The sequence below is a fragment of the Pocillopora verrucosa genome, chromosome 7, assembly GCF_036669915.1.
Source record: "Pocillopora verrucosa isolate sample1 chromosome 7, ASM3666991v2, whole genome shotgun sequence".
Classification (NCBI taxonomy): Eukaryota; Metazoa; Cnidaria; class Anthozoa; order Scleractinia; family Pocilloporidae; genus Pocillopora; species Pocillopora verrucosa.
In genome coordinates, this window is record NC_089318.1 from 2,257,770 (window position 1) to 2,274,598 (window position 16,829).

General features: G+C 40.5%; 2 protein-coding genes across 2 annotated transcripts; both read left to right on the forward strand.

The window, feature by feature from the left end:
- Nucleotides 1-2,185: 2,185 nt before the first annotated feature.
- On the forward strand, nt 2,186-9,510 carry LOC136282252 (tyrosinase-like). The gene is made up of 3 exons (XM_066169606.1): nt 2,186-2,248; nt 6,009-7,440; nt 8,378-9,510. The coding sequence occupies exons 2-3, from the start codon at nt 6,024-6,026 to the stop codon at nt 8,545-8,547; spliced, it is 1,587 nt and encodes a 528-aa protein (XP_066025703.1). The 5' UTR covers nt 2,186-2,248; nt 6,009-6,023; the 3' UTR covers nt 8,548-9,510.
- A 2,333-nt stretch (nt 9,511-11,843) lies between these two features.
- On the forward strand, nt 11,844-16,768 carry LOC136282250 (tyrosinase-like). The gene is made up of 3 exons (XM_066169605.1): nt 11,844-11,935; nt 13,699-15,130; nt 16,122-16,768. The coding sequence occupies exons 2-3, from the start codon at nt 13,714-13,716 to the stop codon at nt 16,310-16,312; spliced, it is 1,608 nt and encodes a 535-aa protein (XP_066025702.1). The 5' UTR covers nt 11,844-11,935; nt 13,699-13,713; the 3' UTR covers nt 16,313-16,768.
- The last annotated feature ends 61 nt before the right edge of the window (nt 16,769-16,829 follow it).

The following is a 16,829-nucleotide window of genomic DNA, read 5'->3' on the forward strand; positions in this document are numbered from 1 at the left end:
TGCGTATGCTTTTGTTGTGGGCCGATTGCGGATTGATTTCGAGTCTCGGTACGTAATTTTCGCGAGTTGCTTTTAGAGAGAGAAAGAGGCTCTGACTAAAATCGAAGGACTGAGGCTTCCGTGACAAAATAGCTGGAACGGTTTCTTGCAATAAAGTTTGATTTTGGGCCGAAAATTATATTTACTAGTGAGACTTGCTGTATATGCTTGCAGAATGCTGTTTGGGAAAGTTGATCCATTTTATGAAATCAATCCAGTTGCGTGGCCGTTAATTATGTAGTTTTGTAAGTTGAGGACCTGATATGAAGAACTTTTCTTTTAATTCAAGTCGCAGATATTTTGCGCCAGAAAAGCCGCTCATTTCCAATAAAGTTGTGAAGAAAATCAGTTTCTCAAGCGAGAAGCAATGGATTTGGAAGTTTAAACCTATTGGTAAATATTTTCGGTGATGTATTCGTTGCCAAAACATTGTTATTGGAAACAACAGAGACACAGGATATGTTTCAAAGCGCTCAGTGATAAACCGTATGACATTAAGAAAATTGATATCGTCTTGAGGTTACTTCCCATATTCGCGGGAGTCCTTGTAGCCCTAAAATTTTTAAAAAACAGTAATTGCAAGATGGATCAATTCACTTCGGGCTTAAGTGAGATAAAACACAAAAGAAAATGTGTAAAATAATTAACCTTTTTTTTCCTGGCCTAGTGAGGTTTATAGAAAATAATTTACATTTGTGAGTTTCACCTTTTTTTCAAAACCAAACACAAAAACACACCCAGTTTCTCTCTATTTGAAAGTTTTCTTGATTTCTGTTACCATCATTATCATTATTATTATAATTCTTATCATTATTGCCACTACTATTATTAGAACTATTAAAATTAAACAGAGATATCTATGATTCATTTAATTGTTGAACGTTTAGACTCGGAGTACATAAAACAAACAACCCACCCCACCCCACTCATTTCCACGATAGCGCGCACGCACAGAAGCAGACACGCATGAAGATCGTAAAAAATATGTAATTCCGATTTGGGTAACAATGTTGCCAAAATAATATTTGAGAAAACTACAGACAGTCTATTGCTTCAAACAAGAAACCCATGGTATGGATTGGGGTTGTCTTTCGGACTGGCAAATGCAAAAAAACTTTAGGAAATTAAGAACGGTGAAAACACCGCATCATGATCGTCTGCTTACAGTAGCATTTACTTTGGAAACATGCCGAACAATGAAGCTAGCCACCAACTTGAGCCTGACCAACGAAACATTGCTAACTCCTCATTGGGTGAACCAAAATCGCGCGGTATATTCCAGAGTTCCGTGAACGTTGGCACGTTATTCGGTTCAAGAAGTGTTCACGATAGGATACAAAAATTTTCAGTCCTAAGAAACTGAAACATCTCGAGTGCAAAATTTGAAATGCGCAAAGATTTTAATTCGGCGAGGGAAGTTCCGCGCCGAGGATATGTATGTTGCTAGGTTCTCTTCTTGTCGGCAGCTAGGAGAAGTTAGGAGAGATTTTCAACGAACTAAACACGTCCCCATGTTTCAGTTTTGTGAAACCTTCAAGCAACAAACATCTAAATGACACAGACTGATTGTGTATTCATACAGCAGTGCAGACAAAAAATAGCGCATTCTCGGAAAGCTATATTATTCATATTCGAACAATGAGTGCAAACCGTGTAGAGAGGTTGTACCCTCGCATCTGCTGTGTCAGGTCGATTAATTCCGAAATAAATTTAGCAATTTCTATCTAATGCTCGCTAGGATGTTATTCCGCACCTTGACTTGAAATTTATAGTATGAAGACAGAAATAATGCAGTTTGACAAGTACGTTTGCTGAATCCTTGGTAGCAATTCGGATTAAAGACGAAACATATAGTTTACAAATCGCCGACGCATGAAAAGCTGACGGCACTACGGAAGTCTCCTGAGGGAAGAAAAAGTTAGCGGCGTCTACCGAAGATATATCTTACAGGGAGACTCTAAAGTCTAATAAAGAAGCTTAGAATTCTTAGAAATCTTGAGAATAAAACATGCCGAACAATGAAGCTAGCTGACCGAAGAAGCATTCCTAACTCCCCACTGGGTAACCTAAAATAACGCGGTATATTCCAGCATTCCGTGGGCGTTGGCGCGTTATTCGGTTCAAGAAGTGTTCAGGAAAGGATACCAAAAGTTTCAGTCCTAAGAAACTGAAGCATTACGAGTGCACAGTTAACAATCGAGTCGATCAGGTACACTTTGATCTTGATTTCCTTATGAATGCCGTGTTAGTTCCACGTTTAAAGCGCGTAGAGATTTTAATTTGGTAAAGGGAAGTTCCGCGGTTGTAGGTTGCTAAGTTCTCCACTTGTCGGCAGCTAGGAGAAGTTAGGAGAGATTTTCAACGAACTCAGCACGTCACCGTGTTACAGTTTTGTGAAACCTTCAAGCAACAAACACCTGAATGACAGACTGATTGTGTAATCATACAGCAGTGCAGACAAAAATAGTGCATTCACGGAAAGCCTTATTATTTATGTTCGATCAATGAGTGAAAACCGTGTAGAGATTTTGTACCATCTGCTGTGTAATATAGATTAATTCTGACATGAATTAAGTGATTTCTATATAATGCTCGCTAGGATTTTATTCCGTACCTCGACTTGAAATTTATTGTATGAAGACAGAAATAATGCAGTTTGTAAAGTATGCTTGCTGAATCTTAGAGGCAATTCGGAGGTCAAGACAAAATACATGGTGTACAAATCGCCGACGCATGCAAAGCTGAAGGCACTACACTCTCCTGACAGAAAAAAGTTTTCAGCGTCTAACTAGTATGTATTTTTTAGTTTAATCGTCATCATGTTACAGTTTTGTGAAACCTTCAAGCAACTAACACCTGGTCACAGACTTATCATATATTCGTACAGCAGTGCAGACAAAAATAGCGCATTCTCGGAAAGCTATATGATTCATGTTCGGTCAAAGTGCAAAAATCGTGTAGAGATGTTGTACCTTCGCATCTGCGGTGTCATGTCGATTGATTTTGAAATAAATTTAGTGATTTCTATCTGATGCTCGTTAGGACGTTATTCCACACCTTGACTCGAAGTTTGTAGTATGAAGACAGAAATAATGCAGTTTGACAAGTACGTTTGCTAAATCCTTGGAGGCAATTCGGAGGTCAAGACGAAACATATAGTGTATAAATTGACGCATACCAAGCTAACGGCAATGCAGAAGTCTCTTGAGAGAAGAAAAAGTTAGCAGCGTCTACCAAAGATATATTTTACAGGGAGACTCTGAACTCTAGTAAAGACGCTTAAAATTCTAAGAAATCTTGAGAACAAAACATGCCGAACAATGAAGCTAACTGACCGATGAAGCATTCCTAACTCCCCACTGGGTAAACTAAAATAACGCGATATATTTCAGCGTTCCGTGTGCGCTGGCGCGTTATTCGGTTTAAAAAGTGTTCAGGAAAGGATACCAAAAGTTTCAGTCCTAAGAAACTGAAGCGTTACGAGTGCACAGTTAACAAGCTCGTCGATCAGGTCCACTTTGATCTTGTTTTCCTTATGAATGCCCCATTAGTTCCACGTTTGAAACGCCCAAAGACTTTAATTTGGCGAGGGAAGTTCCGAGCAGCGAATTTTGTAGGTTGCTAAGTTCTCTTCTTGTCGGCAGCTAGGAGAAGTTAGGAGAGATTTCTAACGAACTAAACACGTCACCGTGTTACAGTTTTGTGAAATCTTCAAGCAAATAACACCTGAATGACACAGACTGATTGTGTATTCATACAGCAGTGCAGACAAAAATAGCGCATTCACGGAAAGCTTATTATTTATGTTCGATCAATGAGTAAAACTGTGTGTGATGTAGATTAATTCTGAAATGAATTAAGGGATTTCTATCTAATGCTCCCTAGGATTTTATTCCGTACCTCGACTTGAGATGTATTGTATGAAGACGGAAATAATGCAGTTTATAAAGTATGTTTGCTGAATTTTGGAGACAATTCGGAGGTCAAGACAAAACACATGGTGTACAAATCGTCGACGCATGCAAAGCTGAAAGCACTATAGCATGCAGTCTTCTGACAGAAAAAAAAGTTTGAAGCGTCTAACTAATATATATTTTTTAGTTTAATCGTCATCATGTTGCAGTTTTGTGAAACCTTCAAGCAACTAACACCTGGTCACAGACTTATCATATATTCATACAGCAGTACAGACAAAAATAGCGCATTCCCATAAAGCTATATTATTCATGTTCAAACAAGGATTGCAAACCGTTTAGAGATGTTGTACCTTCGCATCTGCTCTGTCATGTCGATTAATTCTGAAATAAATTTAGTGATTTCTATCTAATGCTCGCTAGGATGTTATTCCGCTCCTTGACTTAAAATTTGTGTTATTAAGACAGAAATAATGCAGTTTGACAAGTACGTTTGCTGGATCCTTGGAGGCAATTCGGAGGTCAAGACGAAAAATATAGTGTACAAAGGCCAAATGTCCAAGGTACATTTTAAACGATGACTATTCGAGAAACAGAATGCGGATTCTACTCGATGCACATGTCTCATACATACGATGATCAAACCATGTTCAGTTCGTCAAAGTCCTTACCAGAAATGCGTATGCTTTTGTTGTAGGCCGATCGTGGATTGCTTTCGAGTCTCGGTGCGTAATTTTCGGGAGTTGCTTCTAAAGAGAGAACGAGGCTCTGACTAAAATCGAAGGAGGCTTTCGTGACAAAGCAGCGAAATGGTCTCTTGCAATAAAGTTTGAATTTGGGCCGAAATTTATATTTACTAGTAAGACATGCTGTATATACTTACGGAATGTTTTCTTGGAAAGTTGACCCATTTTATGAAATAAATCCAGTTTCCTCGCCGTCAATTATGTGGTTTTGTAAGCTGAGGACCTGACGAACTTTTCTTTTAATTCGAGTCGCAGATATTTTGCGCCAGAAAAGCCGCTCATTTCCAATAACGTTGTGGAGAAAATCAGTTTCTCAAGCGAGCAGCAATGGATTTGGAAGTTTAAACCTTTTGTTAAATATTTTCGGTGATGGATTCGTTGCCAAACAAGCGTGAGAACTAGATCAAAGAGACAACAGAGAAACAGGATATGTTTCAAGCGTACAGTGACAACCCATATGACATTAGGAAAATTCATATCATCTTAACCTCGTTTGTTAGGGGAATGTGAATAACAATTGCGTAGTGAGAACTGGAAGGTAAGTTTCGGGAAATCTAGATCCCGATTCACTTGAAAGGAATTAAACCGAAGATTTTGGATCTGAACAGTTGTTACTTTCAAAATCACAAACAGTAAAATTAAGCTGGTTATGATTGCTAAGTTTTTGAGATAAAGCGAATTCTAAATTACGGCTCGTTGTTGTAAGGAATTTCATGCGACGAATAAACTTATAGCATAAACAATAACAGAACCAGAATAATAAAGAGTACAGGTGGAATTTTTCGAGATGCATAATTCAACATTTGTGACATGAAAAGAATAAAAAAGAAACATTTATTCAAGAAGCAAAGGTTTTGATGACATCCGGCCCTTTTTAGATTATAAAAACTAGTGATCCAGAGTTTTAAATCACTTTTTGGGTCTTGTAGCCCTAAAGATTGCAAACACATGCAGCCATTGCAGGATGGATCAATTAACTTCGGGCTTTAGTGAGATAATAAACGAAAGAAAATATGTAAATTAATTAACCTTGTTTTCCTGGCCTCGTGAGGTTTGTAGAAAACAATTTTTATTCTTGAGTTCATCTTTTCTTCAAAAACAAGCACCAAAAACACACCCAGTTTCTCTCTATTTGAAAGTTTTCGTGATATCTGTTACCATCATCATTATTATTATATTTCTTATCATCATTGTCATTACTATTATTAGAACTATTAAAAATTAAACAGAGATATCTATGTTTCAAATAATTGTTGAACGTCTAGGCTCGGAGGACAGATAACAATAAGACCTAAATTTTGTCTCTCAGGGAGTCGATCATAAAATGGGTTACCCCATCATCGCATACCTTGTCTTTGTTGTCGTCACTTTACCCTGGGTTGAAGGCCAGTTTCCCAGAGTCTGCACTGACCGGGACAGTCTGAGAGACAAGAAATGTTGTCCTATCCCTAAAGGCTTCACCGCACGATGTGGTTCCGATGGAGACAGAGGACAGTGTCAGGAATTGACCATTCGTGATTGGACAATCAAGTACAGCTATTACCAATTGTTCCAGATGGAGGACGAGAGACACGACTGGCCGCGTGCTCTTTACCACAAAGTCTGCAAATGCAACGCAAACTATGCAGGTTACGATTGCAGCAAATGCGCGTTTGGCTACTATGGCAGTACCTGCACGCAGAAGAAAAATTTGATACGAAGAAATTTTCTGAGCCTGACAGCCGAGGAGAAAGATCGATACATGAGATACGTCAACAGGTCCAAATACTATGTAAGTGACTTCGTGATTACGTCTATTCCTTACAAGGAGATAAACAAAACCGTTATGGAGGGTGGCGACCCAAAGCCCTTCTTTTATAATGTTACTGACTATGACCTCTATTTGTGGATGCATTACTATGCTACAAGTAACACCATTTTACCTGATAATAGCACTAAAGCTGATATCGACTTCGCACACAATGGTCCGGGATTTCCCTCGTGGCATCGGTTGTACTTGTTGGCATGGGAGAGATCTTTGCAAGAAATTGGAAACGATGAAGAATTTGCCCTTCCTTTCTGGGACTGGACTAAGAATACCACTCGATGCGACCCCACAATTTGCTCTAAAGAGCTGCTCGGCGTAACGGACCAAACTACTGGCATCGTGAGGGGCAAATACTTGGATAACTGGTACGTCCTTTGCACTGGCGAACAAACCCACGACCTGAAAAAGCCGTGTAACCCTACCATAACAAGAGCTGGATTGAAACGGAACACAGATGATGAGAAGGAGAAGAAAGTGAAGGAACAAGGATATACTATGACATTTCCAACAAAAACAGAAGTCAACTTTGCGCTCCGTTTTGAAACCTTTGACCTCCCACCCTACAGCAAAGAGTCTAGCTGCAATTTTGTAAACATCTTAGCGGGTTATGCCAGCACCAAAACTGGTTTTCGCCTTCCTAACGTCCACGACTTGCACAACCGGGTCCACATAGTTCTTGGAGGAGAAATGGGGAACATACCTTCGGCATCAAACGACCCGATCTTTCTTCTTCATCACGCGTTTGTGGATCGTATCTATGAAAAGTGGTTGCGGAAGTTTAATAAGGATGCGAATGTGCTATCTACCTACGATGCACCCATTGGTCACAACAGGGATGATGTCATTGTGCCGTTGTTTCCGGTTTACACTCACCAACAGATGTTCAAGAAGTCTTTCGAATTCGGTTATGATTACCAAGACGTCGATGACAAAGGTGAGAATGAATATTTTGCTCTCCATTGTATTTTGGTTGTCTTTCATGTGACTAGTTAATTATCAGAGTCAGATCTCCTCTACCTGCCCTATGTTTTTCAGGCAATATCCGTGTTTTGAATTGGTTAAATAGATTTGTAAAACCAGCCGGAAAAAATTGTCGTTTCACCGCGTGGGATGGGGAGCGCAATATGATAATTCGCGGGGGTCTACAGGTGCAGCTACGCCCCCCACCCCCTCCCCCTTTATTTAGGAAAAGCGAATACAGTATTTCCTCGAACAAACACCCGAGCGCTCATAAAATCTCGACTAAAAGGGTGGGGGGGGGGCCGCTTATGGGTAGGAGGGCACTTTACCGAGGGGGCGCTAATTAAGTTAGCGCACTGATAGGACAGAAAAATCAAAAGAACAGGTAAAACACATAAAGGAATTCTACAAGCGCATGAAGACGGAAATATCTGGAACGGAAAAGAAAGTCATGAACTGAGGCTCAAAAAGTGTAGATAAAGTGGCAATACGCACTATTTAATAAAGTGAGGAGGGGGGGACGGTTACTTTAATTTATGGCCCAAGGGGTGGGTGCTTATTCGAAGAAATACGGTGCTTATAATCCTCTACAATTCCTTTAATTCGTGAATGTTTTCCACTTGCCCACATGTTGGTATTTTCAGTATCACAATAAACTGGAAGTTTCAGTTATATTAAAGAAGCATTTCATTTTTTTCTCTGGGCAAAGTTATGGCAAATTTTGTTTTTGCCTTTCAGTATGATGGTGGAAACACGTCTTGGAGAGAGAACTCTGAGGAGTGTACTTACCCATTCACTTAATTCCAACTCCTCCGCTTTCCACCATTCCTCGTCTCTCCTCTCATATCCTGTGTAATTTGTCCACTAAAAATCTTGCTCTCCAAAATTCACAAAAAAGTATCGTTGTTTAGGCAGGTCTCCTGATGACGAGAAAGAAGAAGAATCAAAGTCTTTGGGAGATTGTCCAACTTCTCCAACTTGTCCAACTTGTCCACCTCCTGACTCTGCACCGCCTGGAAAGCTAATGTGTTGGTGGCTGATGTCAGTCATGTTAGTATGGCAGCTACTGTTGGCTGATTGAAGACAGGGAGTGGAGAGAATTAGCCTGCCTTAGACTCTTAGTAAGCAGAGATGCGTGAAATAGTGGGTGTGGGAAAAGCGGGAAGCAAGCAACACAGCGGTCAAACGTTGGGTGTGCGCGAGGGGATCAATTCTGGCAGGCCGCGCACCATTTTCCTGCGCGATGGAAAACTTAAGGAACAGCTCCTGTCTCGCAAAATAAGCGAAAGAAAATTGAAACGTGCATCGTAATCTGTAGAAGGAAATAAAAGTAGGGTAAGAGAAAACTCGATAATTTTCGAACACAAAGCTTATTCAAGTACTGTTATTCCGTTGATTCACCTTTCCGTTTTAATTTTAACAAAAACAGAGACGGTTGCAACTCGTTTCCGACAGCACCCCACGTAGTAATTACATCCTGCGCACATCTAGAGACGTTGGACCGCTGTGTTGAAGCAAGCGGAACGCGGCGCTTGCAGTTACTAGGGAGACGTCTGCAGATTACGCCCTCTTGTCAGGAAGTTATCGCGCGCGCCATTTTTCGTGTATTCGCTTTTTCGCTTGTCTTTGCTGATTGAGAGGCTGGAACAGGCTAAGAGAGAAGAAGTGAGGAGAAGGGAAGAGAAGAGAAGTGGTAGAGTCGTAGAATAGAGCACAGCACGATAATATAGAGTAGTATGAAGTACAGTGGACTTAAGTCTGGACAGATTAGAAGGAATAACTGAGTATACCCAATATAATAGAGAAGAGTTCATTTTTAAGGGTGTAGCTGCGCTGAACTTAGTAAAGAAGTATTAAGAACATTACAGTAGCGAGTGATTTGTATGTCGAGTAAAGTAACCTTAAAATATAACCACACAAAAAAAGCATCGAAGCCTTCAAGAAGACGATGGTCTTCTTTTTTTATATATGAAAAAGCACGTTTATAAGCAGCACATTTCGATATTTTGAGTCGACCGTTTTATTAAATACGGCCACAAGTGAACTTTGTTCATTATTCACTGACCTGCGTGCCTTACGCGCGACGGGGGAGGGGTGGGAAGGCGGCATTTACGCCAATGCGTATTTTAGGATCAGGATCTGGCTGGAAAATCTTAGCGATCGCACTTTGCCCTTATATCAACTTAACCCTTTCTCTTCAGTTTGTGCACCGTCCACGAAAGCTAATTCTTCACTAGTCGTTTATTTTGTATCTAATCTTCCCCCCCCCCCTCCCATCAACCACTCCACACATCGGGTAAGGTACACTTTGATTATGATTGTCTAATGACTGCCGTGTTACTTCCATGTTTAAAGCGAGTAAAGATTTTACATCCGCGAGGGAAGTTCCGCGCCGCGGATCATGTATGTTTTAAGGTTCCCTTCTTGTCGGTAGATAGGGGACGTTCGGAGAGATTTCCAGTGAAGTATACACGTCACCATGTTGCAGTTTTGTGAAACCTGAAATGCAGTTTGCCAAATATGTTTGCTGAATCCTGGAGGAAATTCAAAGCTCAAGACAAAACACAGTGTACAAATCGCCGACGCACGCAAAGCTGAAGGCACTACAGCAGTCTTCTTACAGAAAAAAAAAGTTTGTAGCGTCCATCGAAGATATATTTCACTTTACTCGTCACTATGTTACAGTTTTGTGAAACCCTCAAGCAACCAACACCTGAATGTCACAGACTAATTATATATTTATACACAGCAGTACAGACAAAAATAGCGCATTCCCAAAAAACCATATTATATTAGGATGCTTTTCCGTGCCTTAACTTGATAATTGTAGTATGAAAACAGAAATAATGCAGTTTGGCAAGTACGTCAGCTGAATCCTTAGAGGCAATTCGGAGGTCAAGACGAAACACATAGTGGACAAATTGCCGACGCATGCAAAGCTGACGGCACTACAGCAGTTTTCTGAGAGAAAAAAAAAATTCGGGAGCGTCTACCGAAGGTATATTTTACAGGGAGACTCTAAAGTCTAGTAGAGACGCCTTACAATTATAAGAAATCTTGACAACAAAGGTACGCTGTACTTTAATTGATGAAACCTTTTCTAAGAATCCATCAAAAAGTAGATTAGATATAGTTTCAGTGTAATTTAGTTTTAGTGTTCAATCAACTTTCAATAGCACCACGACGTACAGAACAAACTTTAAGAAGAGAAACTTTCAAAATCTTAAGAACAACGATACTTGCAGTTTTAAAGAAGACGATTCGTTCGTTCTCAAGGAAGACACGTGATCTTACCTCGACGCTCCGATCTTAATCAAGAGGCGTTCATAAGATGATCGCTACAAAGGATTTATATACTGCTCTTGTTGTAATAATGTTCAAGGTACATTTGAAACAATGACTATCCAAGAAACAGTAACCTTAAAATCTAACCACACAAAAAAGTATCGAAGCCTTCAAGAAGACCAAGGTCTTCTTTTTTTATATATGAAAATGCACGTTTATAAGCAGCACATCTCGATATTTGAAGTCTATTTGTTGGTTAAATGAGACCACGAGTGAACTTCGTCTATTATTTGCTGACCTGCGTGCCTTACGCACGACGGTGGTGAGGTGGGAAGGTGGCATTTATGCCAGTACGTATTTTAGGATCAGGATCTGGCTGGGAAATCCTAACGATCACACTTCGTCCTTACATAAACTTTACCTTTTCTCTTTACTTTGTGCACCCCCCACGCAAGCTAATTCCTTACCAGTCATTTATTTTTTATCTAACTAAATTTTATAATATAGCTCTTGACGTGGTCATCTTTTTTTAAACTTTCACCTATCCCACGCAGTAAAAGAACTACAAATATATCTTTGCCGAGTTTTCAACGTTTCAAAGGTGGGAAGAGAACCCCCCGTCAACCACTCTGCAGTGTGGACGAAATTCGCTTTCAAAATGTGGCTTCGAAACTCACTTGGCAGGAAAGGCATGAGTTCGAACCACGTCGAAGCCTTTTTCTTTTTGTTGTTTTCTGTTTTGTTTTGTTTTGTTTCTGTTTTATTTATAGTGCGCACGCACAGAAGCAGAGACGCAACAACGATCGCAAAAAAAATACAATTCCCGATTTGAGGAACAATGTTACCAAATTAATATTAGAAAAAACTACATGGTGTGGTTGTCTTTCGGACTGCCAAATGCGAAAAATTGTTCAAAATTGAGAACGGTGAAAATAGCGGATCATGATTGTCTACTTACAGTCGCATATAATTTGAAGACATGCCGAACAATGAAGCTAGCTTCTGACTAGAGCCTAACCAACGAAGCAATGCTGGCTCCTCATTGGATTAACTCAAGTCACCTGATATATTCTAGCGTTCCGTAGGCTTTAGAGTGTTATTCGGTTCAAGAAGCGTTTACTAAAAGTTTGAGTCCTACGAAACTGAAGCGCTACAAGTGCACAGTTAACAAGCTAGTCGATCAGGTACACTATGATCATGTTTTTCTCATGAATGCCGTGTTACTTCCACGTTTAAAGCGCATAAAGATTTTAATTCTGCGAGGGAAGTTCTGCGCCGCGGATTATGCATGTTGCGAAGTTTTCTTCCTATCGGTAGCTAGGAGAAGTTCAAAGAGATTTTCAATGAACTGCACGCGTCACCAGTTTTGTGAAACCTTCAAGCAACAAACCTCTGAATGACACAGACTGATGATATTTTCATACAGCAGGCAGGCAAAAAAGAGCGCATACCCAGAAAGCTATGTTATTCATGTTCAAACAATGAGTGCAAACCACGTGGAGATTTTGTACTTTCGCCTTTGTTGTGTGATGTCGATTAATTCTGAAATGAATTTAGTGTTTTCTACCTAATGCTCGCTAAGAGAATGCGGATTCTACGTGATGCAAAGCTCTCAAACATCCGGCGATCAAATTATGTTCAGTGCGTCAAAGTTCTTACTAGAAATACGTTTGCTTTTGTTACGGGCCGATCGCGGACTGCCGAGTCTCGGTTCGTAATTTTCGGGAGTTGCTTCTAAAGAGAGAACGAGGCTCTGACTAAAATCGGACGAGGCTTTCATGACAAAATAACGAAACGGTCTCTAGCAATAAAGATTGATGTGGGGCCGAAAAATTATATTTCCTAGTATTACATGCCGTATATACTTACGGAATGCTCTCTATGAAATTAATCTAGTTGCGTCGCCGTCAATTATGTGGTTTTGTAAGGTGAGGACCTGATGTGATGAACTTTTCTTAAACGTTTTGCTAAGTATTTTCGGTGATGGATTCGTTGCCAAAAAAAACATTAGGGCAAGGTCAGAGACAACAGAAAAACAGGATATGTCTCAGGCGTACAATGATAACTCGTTTGACATTAAGAAAATTCATATCGTCTTAACTTTGTTTGTTAGTCTGGATATGATGCACGAATAATTCTCAGAATGTGGATAATAATTGCGTAGTTTGAACTGGAAGATAAGTTTCCGGGAATCTGTATCTCGATCACTTGAAAGGAATTAAACCAGAGATTTTGGATCTGAACAGTTGTTGCCTTCATAGTCACAAACAAGAAAATTAAGCTGGTTATGATTGCTAACTTCTTGAGATAAAGCGAAATTACGGCTCATTGTTATGCGGATTTTTATGTGACGAGTAACCTTACAGCATTAATATTAAAAGAACCAGAATAAACAAGAGTATCGGTGACATTTTTCGAGATGCATAATCCATCCATTTGTGACACAAAAACTGATAAAAAAAACATTTATTCAAGAAGCAAAGGTTTTGATGACATTCGGCCCTTTTTAGATTAAAAGCTAGCGGTCCAGAGTTTTGAGTCTTGAGTCCAGAGTTTTAGGGTATCGTAGCCATAAAATTTGTAAACACAGTCATTGTAAGACGGATCAATTAACTTTGGGCTTTAGTGAGATAAAAAAAAACGAAAGAAAATGTGTAAAATAATTAACCTTTTCCTTCTGACCAAGTGAGGTTTATAGAAAACAATTTTCATTTTTGAGTTTGATCTTTTCTTCAAAAACAAACACAAAAAACACACCCAGTTTCTCTCTATTTGAAAGTTTCATGATTTCTATCATCATCATCATTATTACAATAATTCTTATCATTATTGTCATTACTGTTATTAGAACTATCAAAATTAGACAGAGATATCTATGTTTCACATAATTATTGAACGTCTAGACTCGAAGGACAGATATCAATAAGACCTAAATTTTATCTCCCAGGGAGTCGATCATAAAATGGGTTATCCCATCATCGCATACATTCTCTTCGTTGGCGTCATTTCACTCTGGGTTGAAGGCCAGTTTCCCAGAGTCTGCACTGACCGGGACAGTCTGAGAGACAAGATATGTTGTCCTACCCCTAAAGGTTTCACCACACAATGCGGTTCCGATGGAGACAGAGGAAAGTGCCAGGAATTGACCATTCGTGACTGGACAATCAAGTACAGCCATTTCCAACCGTTCCAGATGAATGACGAAAGACACGACTGGCCCCGTGGTCTTTACCACAAAGTCTGCAAATGCAACGCAAACTATGCAGGTTACGATTGCAGCAAATGCGCGTTTGGTTACTACGGCAAGAACTGCACGCAGAAGAAAAATTTGATACGAAGAAATTTTCTGAGCCTGACAGCCGAGGAGAAAGATCGATTCATGAGGTACGTCAACATGTCCAAATACTCAGTAAGTGACTTCGTGGTTGCGTCTACTCCTTACAAGGAGATAAACAAAACCGTTATGGAGGGTGGCGACCCAAAGCCCTTCTTTTATAATGTCACTAACTATGACCTGTTCATGTGGATGCATTACTATGCTGCAAGTGACACCATTTTAACTCATAATATCACTGAATCTGATATCGACTTCGCACACGAGGGTCAGGGATTTCCCTCATGGCATCGGTTGTACTTGTTGGCATGGGAGAGACACTTGCAGGAAATTGGAGGAGATGAAGAATTTGCCCTTCCTTTCTGGGACTGGACTGAGAATCCCACTCGATGCGACCCCGCAATTTGCTCTGAAGGGCTCCTTGGCTTAACAGACCAAGTTACTGGCATTGTGAGAGGCAAATACTTGAATGACTGGAACGTCCTTTGCACCAGCGAACAAACCCATGACCTAACAAGGCCGTGTAACCCTACCGATACAAGAGCTGGATTGAAACGGAACACAGATGATGAGAAGGAGAAGAAAAAGAAGGAAAAAGGATATACTATGACATTTCCAAATAAAACAGAAGTTAACTTCGCGCTCCGTTTTGAAACCTTTGACCTCCCACCCTACAACAAAAGTTCCAGCTGCAGTTTTAGAAACATCCTAGAGGGTTATGCCAGCACCGAAACTGGTCGTCACCATTTTGACGTCCACGACTTGCACAACCGGGTCCACATAGTTCTTGGAGGAGAAATGGCGGACGTACCTTCGGCATCAAACGACCCGATCTTTATTCTTCATCACGCGTTTGTGGATCGTATCTATGAAAAATGGTTGCGGAAGTTTAATAAGAGTGCGAATGTGCTATCCACTAACGATGCACCCATTGGTCACAACAGAGATGACGTCATTGTGCCGTTGTTTCCGGTTTACACTCACCAACAGATGTTCAAGAAATCATTCGAGTTCGGTTATGATTACCAAGACGTCGATGAAAAAGGTGAGAGTTAATTTTTTGCTTTCCATTGTATTTTTGGTTGACTTTTGTGTGACTAGTTAATTATCAGAGTCAGAACTCCTCTGCTTGCCCAATGTTTTTCAGGCAATGTCCGTGTTTTGAATTGGTTAAATAGATTCGTAAAACCAGCCGGCAAAATTGTCGTTTCACCACGTGGGATAAAGCCGGCGTGATATGACACTTCGCACTGGCGGGGGTACGCCCCCCCTTCCCCTTATTTGGGAAAAGTGAATACTATATTTCCTCGAACAAACGCCCGGGCGGTCATTTAATTTCGGCCAAAAGGGTGATGGGGGGGGGGGGGGGGCGGGCGCTTATTGGTAGGAGGTCGCTTTACCGAGGGAGCACTTATTAAGTTAGCGCACTGATAAGACAAAAAAAATCAACAGCGCACTGATAAGACAAAAAAAATCAACAGTACAGGTGAAACACATAGAGGAATTCTACGAGCGCACGAAGACGGGTATATGTGGAACGGAAAATAAACTCGGGAACTGAAGCTCAAAAAGTTATAAATAAAGTGGCGATAGAGACACTTTTTTCCTTGCATCACCACTATTTAAGAAAGTGAGGAAGGGGGAAACGGTTACTTCAATTTATGGGCTAAGGAGTGGGCGCTCATTCGAGGAAATATGCTGCTGACAATCCTTTAAAGATCCATTGATTCGTGAGTGTTTTCCACTTCCCCCAATGTTAGTATTTTCAATATCACAAGAAATTGAAAGTTTCAGTGATCTTAAACAAACATTTCATTTTTGTCTCTGGACAAAGTTATGACAAATTTAGTTTCTTTCCTTCCAGATCGATGGTAAGAACACGTCTTGGAGAGAGAACTCTGAGGAGTGTCTTTACCCATTCACTTAATTCCCACTCCTCCGCTTCCCACTATTCCTCGTCTCTCCTCTCATATCCTATGTAGTTTGTCCACTATAACGCTTGCTATCCAAAATTCACAAGAAGTACCTTTGTTTAGGCAGGTCTCCTGATGACGAGAAAGATGATGAATCAGAGTCTTTGGGAGATTGTCCAACTTCTCCAACTTCTCCAACTTCTCCACCTCCTGACTCTGCACCGCCACCTCCTGACTCTGCACCGCCTGGAAAGCTAATGTGTTGGTGGCTGATGTCAGTCATGTTAGTATGGCAGCTACTGTTGGCTGATTGAAGACAGGGAGTGGAGAGAATTAGCCTGCCTTAGACTCTTAGTAAGCAGAGATGCGTGAAATAGTGGGTGTGGGAAAAGCGGGAAGCAGGTAACACAGCGGTCAAACGTCGGGTGTGCCCGAGGGGATCAATTCTGGCAGGTCACGCGCTATTTTAACGCGCAAAATTTCAAAGGAAAACATAAGAAACAGCTCCTGTCTCGCAAAATAAGCGAAAGAAAAAATGGGCCGTACATCGTATTCTGTAGAAGGAAATGAAAGAAGTGAAGAAGAAACTCGATAATTTTCGAACACGAAGCTCATTCAAGTACGGGTATCCTTTTCATTCACCTTTCCGTTTAAATCTTTAACAAAAACAAAGAAACTTTTCGCGTATTCACTTTTTCGCTCTTCTTCGCTGATGAGAGGCTGGAACAGGCTAAGAGAGAAGAAGTGAGGAGGAAGGAAGAGAAGAGTAGAAGTGGTAGAGTCGTAGAATAGAGCACAGCACGATAATATAGAGTAGTATGAAGTACAGTG

What these genes read in the sequence shown, in the direction of transcription:
- LOC136282252 (XM_066169606.1), top strand. Translation starts at nt 6,024, where the DNA reads ATGGGTTACCCCATCATCGCATACCTTGTCTTTGTTGTCGTCACTTTA. An exon ending in CCAAGACGTCGATGACAAAG is followed by an intron (nt 7,441 to 8,377) that starts GTGAGAATGAAT and finishes ATCGTTGTTTAG; the next exon opens with GCAGGTCTCCTGATGACGAG.
- LOC136282250 (XM_066169605.1), top strand. Translation starts at nt 13,714, where the DNA reads ATGGGTTATCCCATCATCGCATACATTCTCTTCGTTGGCGTCATTTCA. An exon ending in CCAAGACGTCGATGAAAAAG is followed by an intron (nt 15,131 to 16,121) that starts GTGAGAGTTAAT and finishes ACCTTTGTTTAG; the next exon opens with GCAGGTCTCCTGATGACGAG.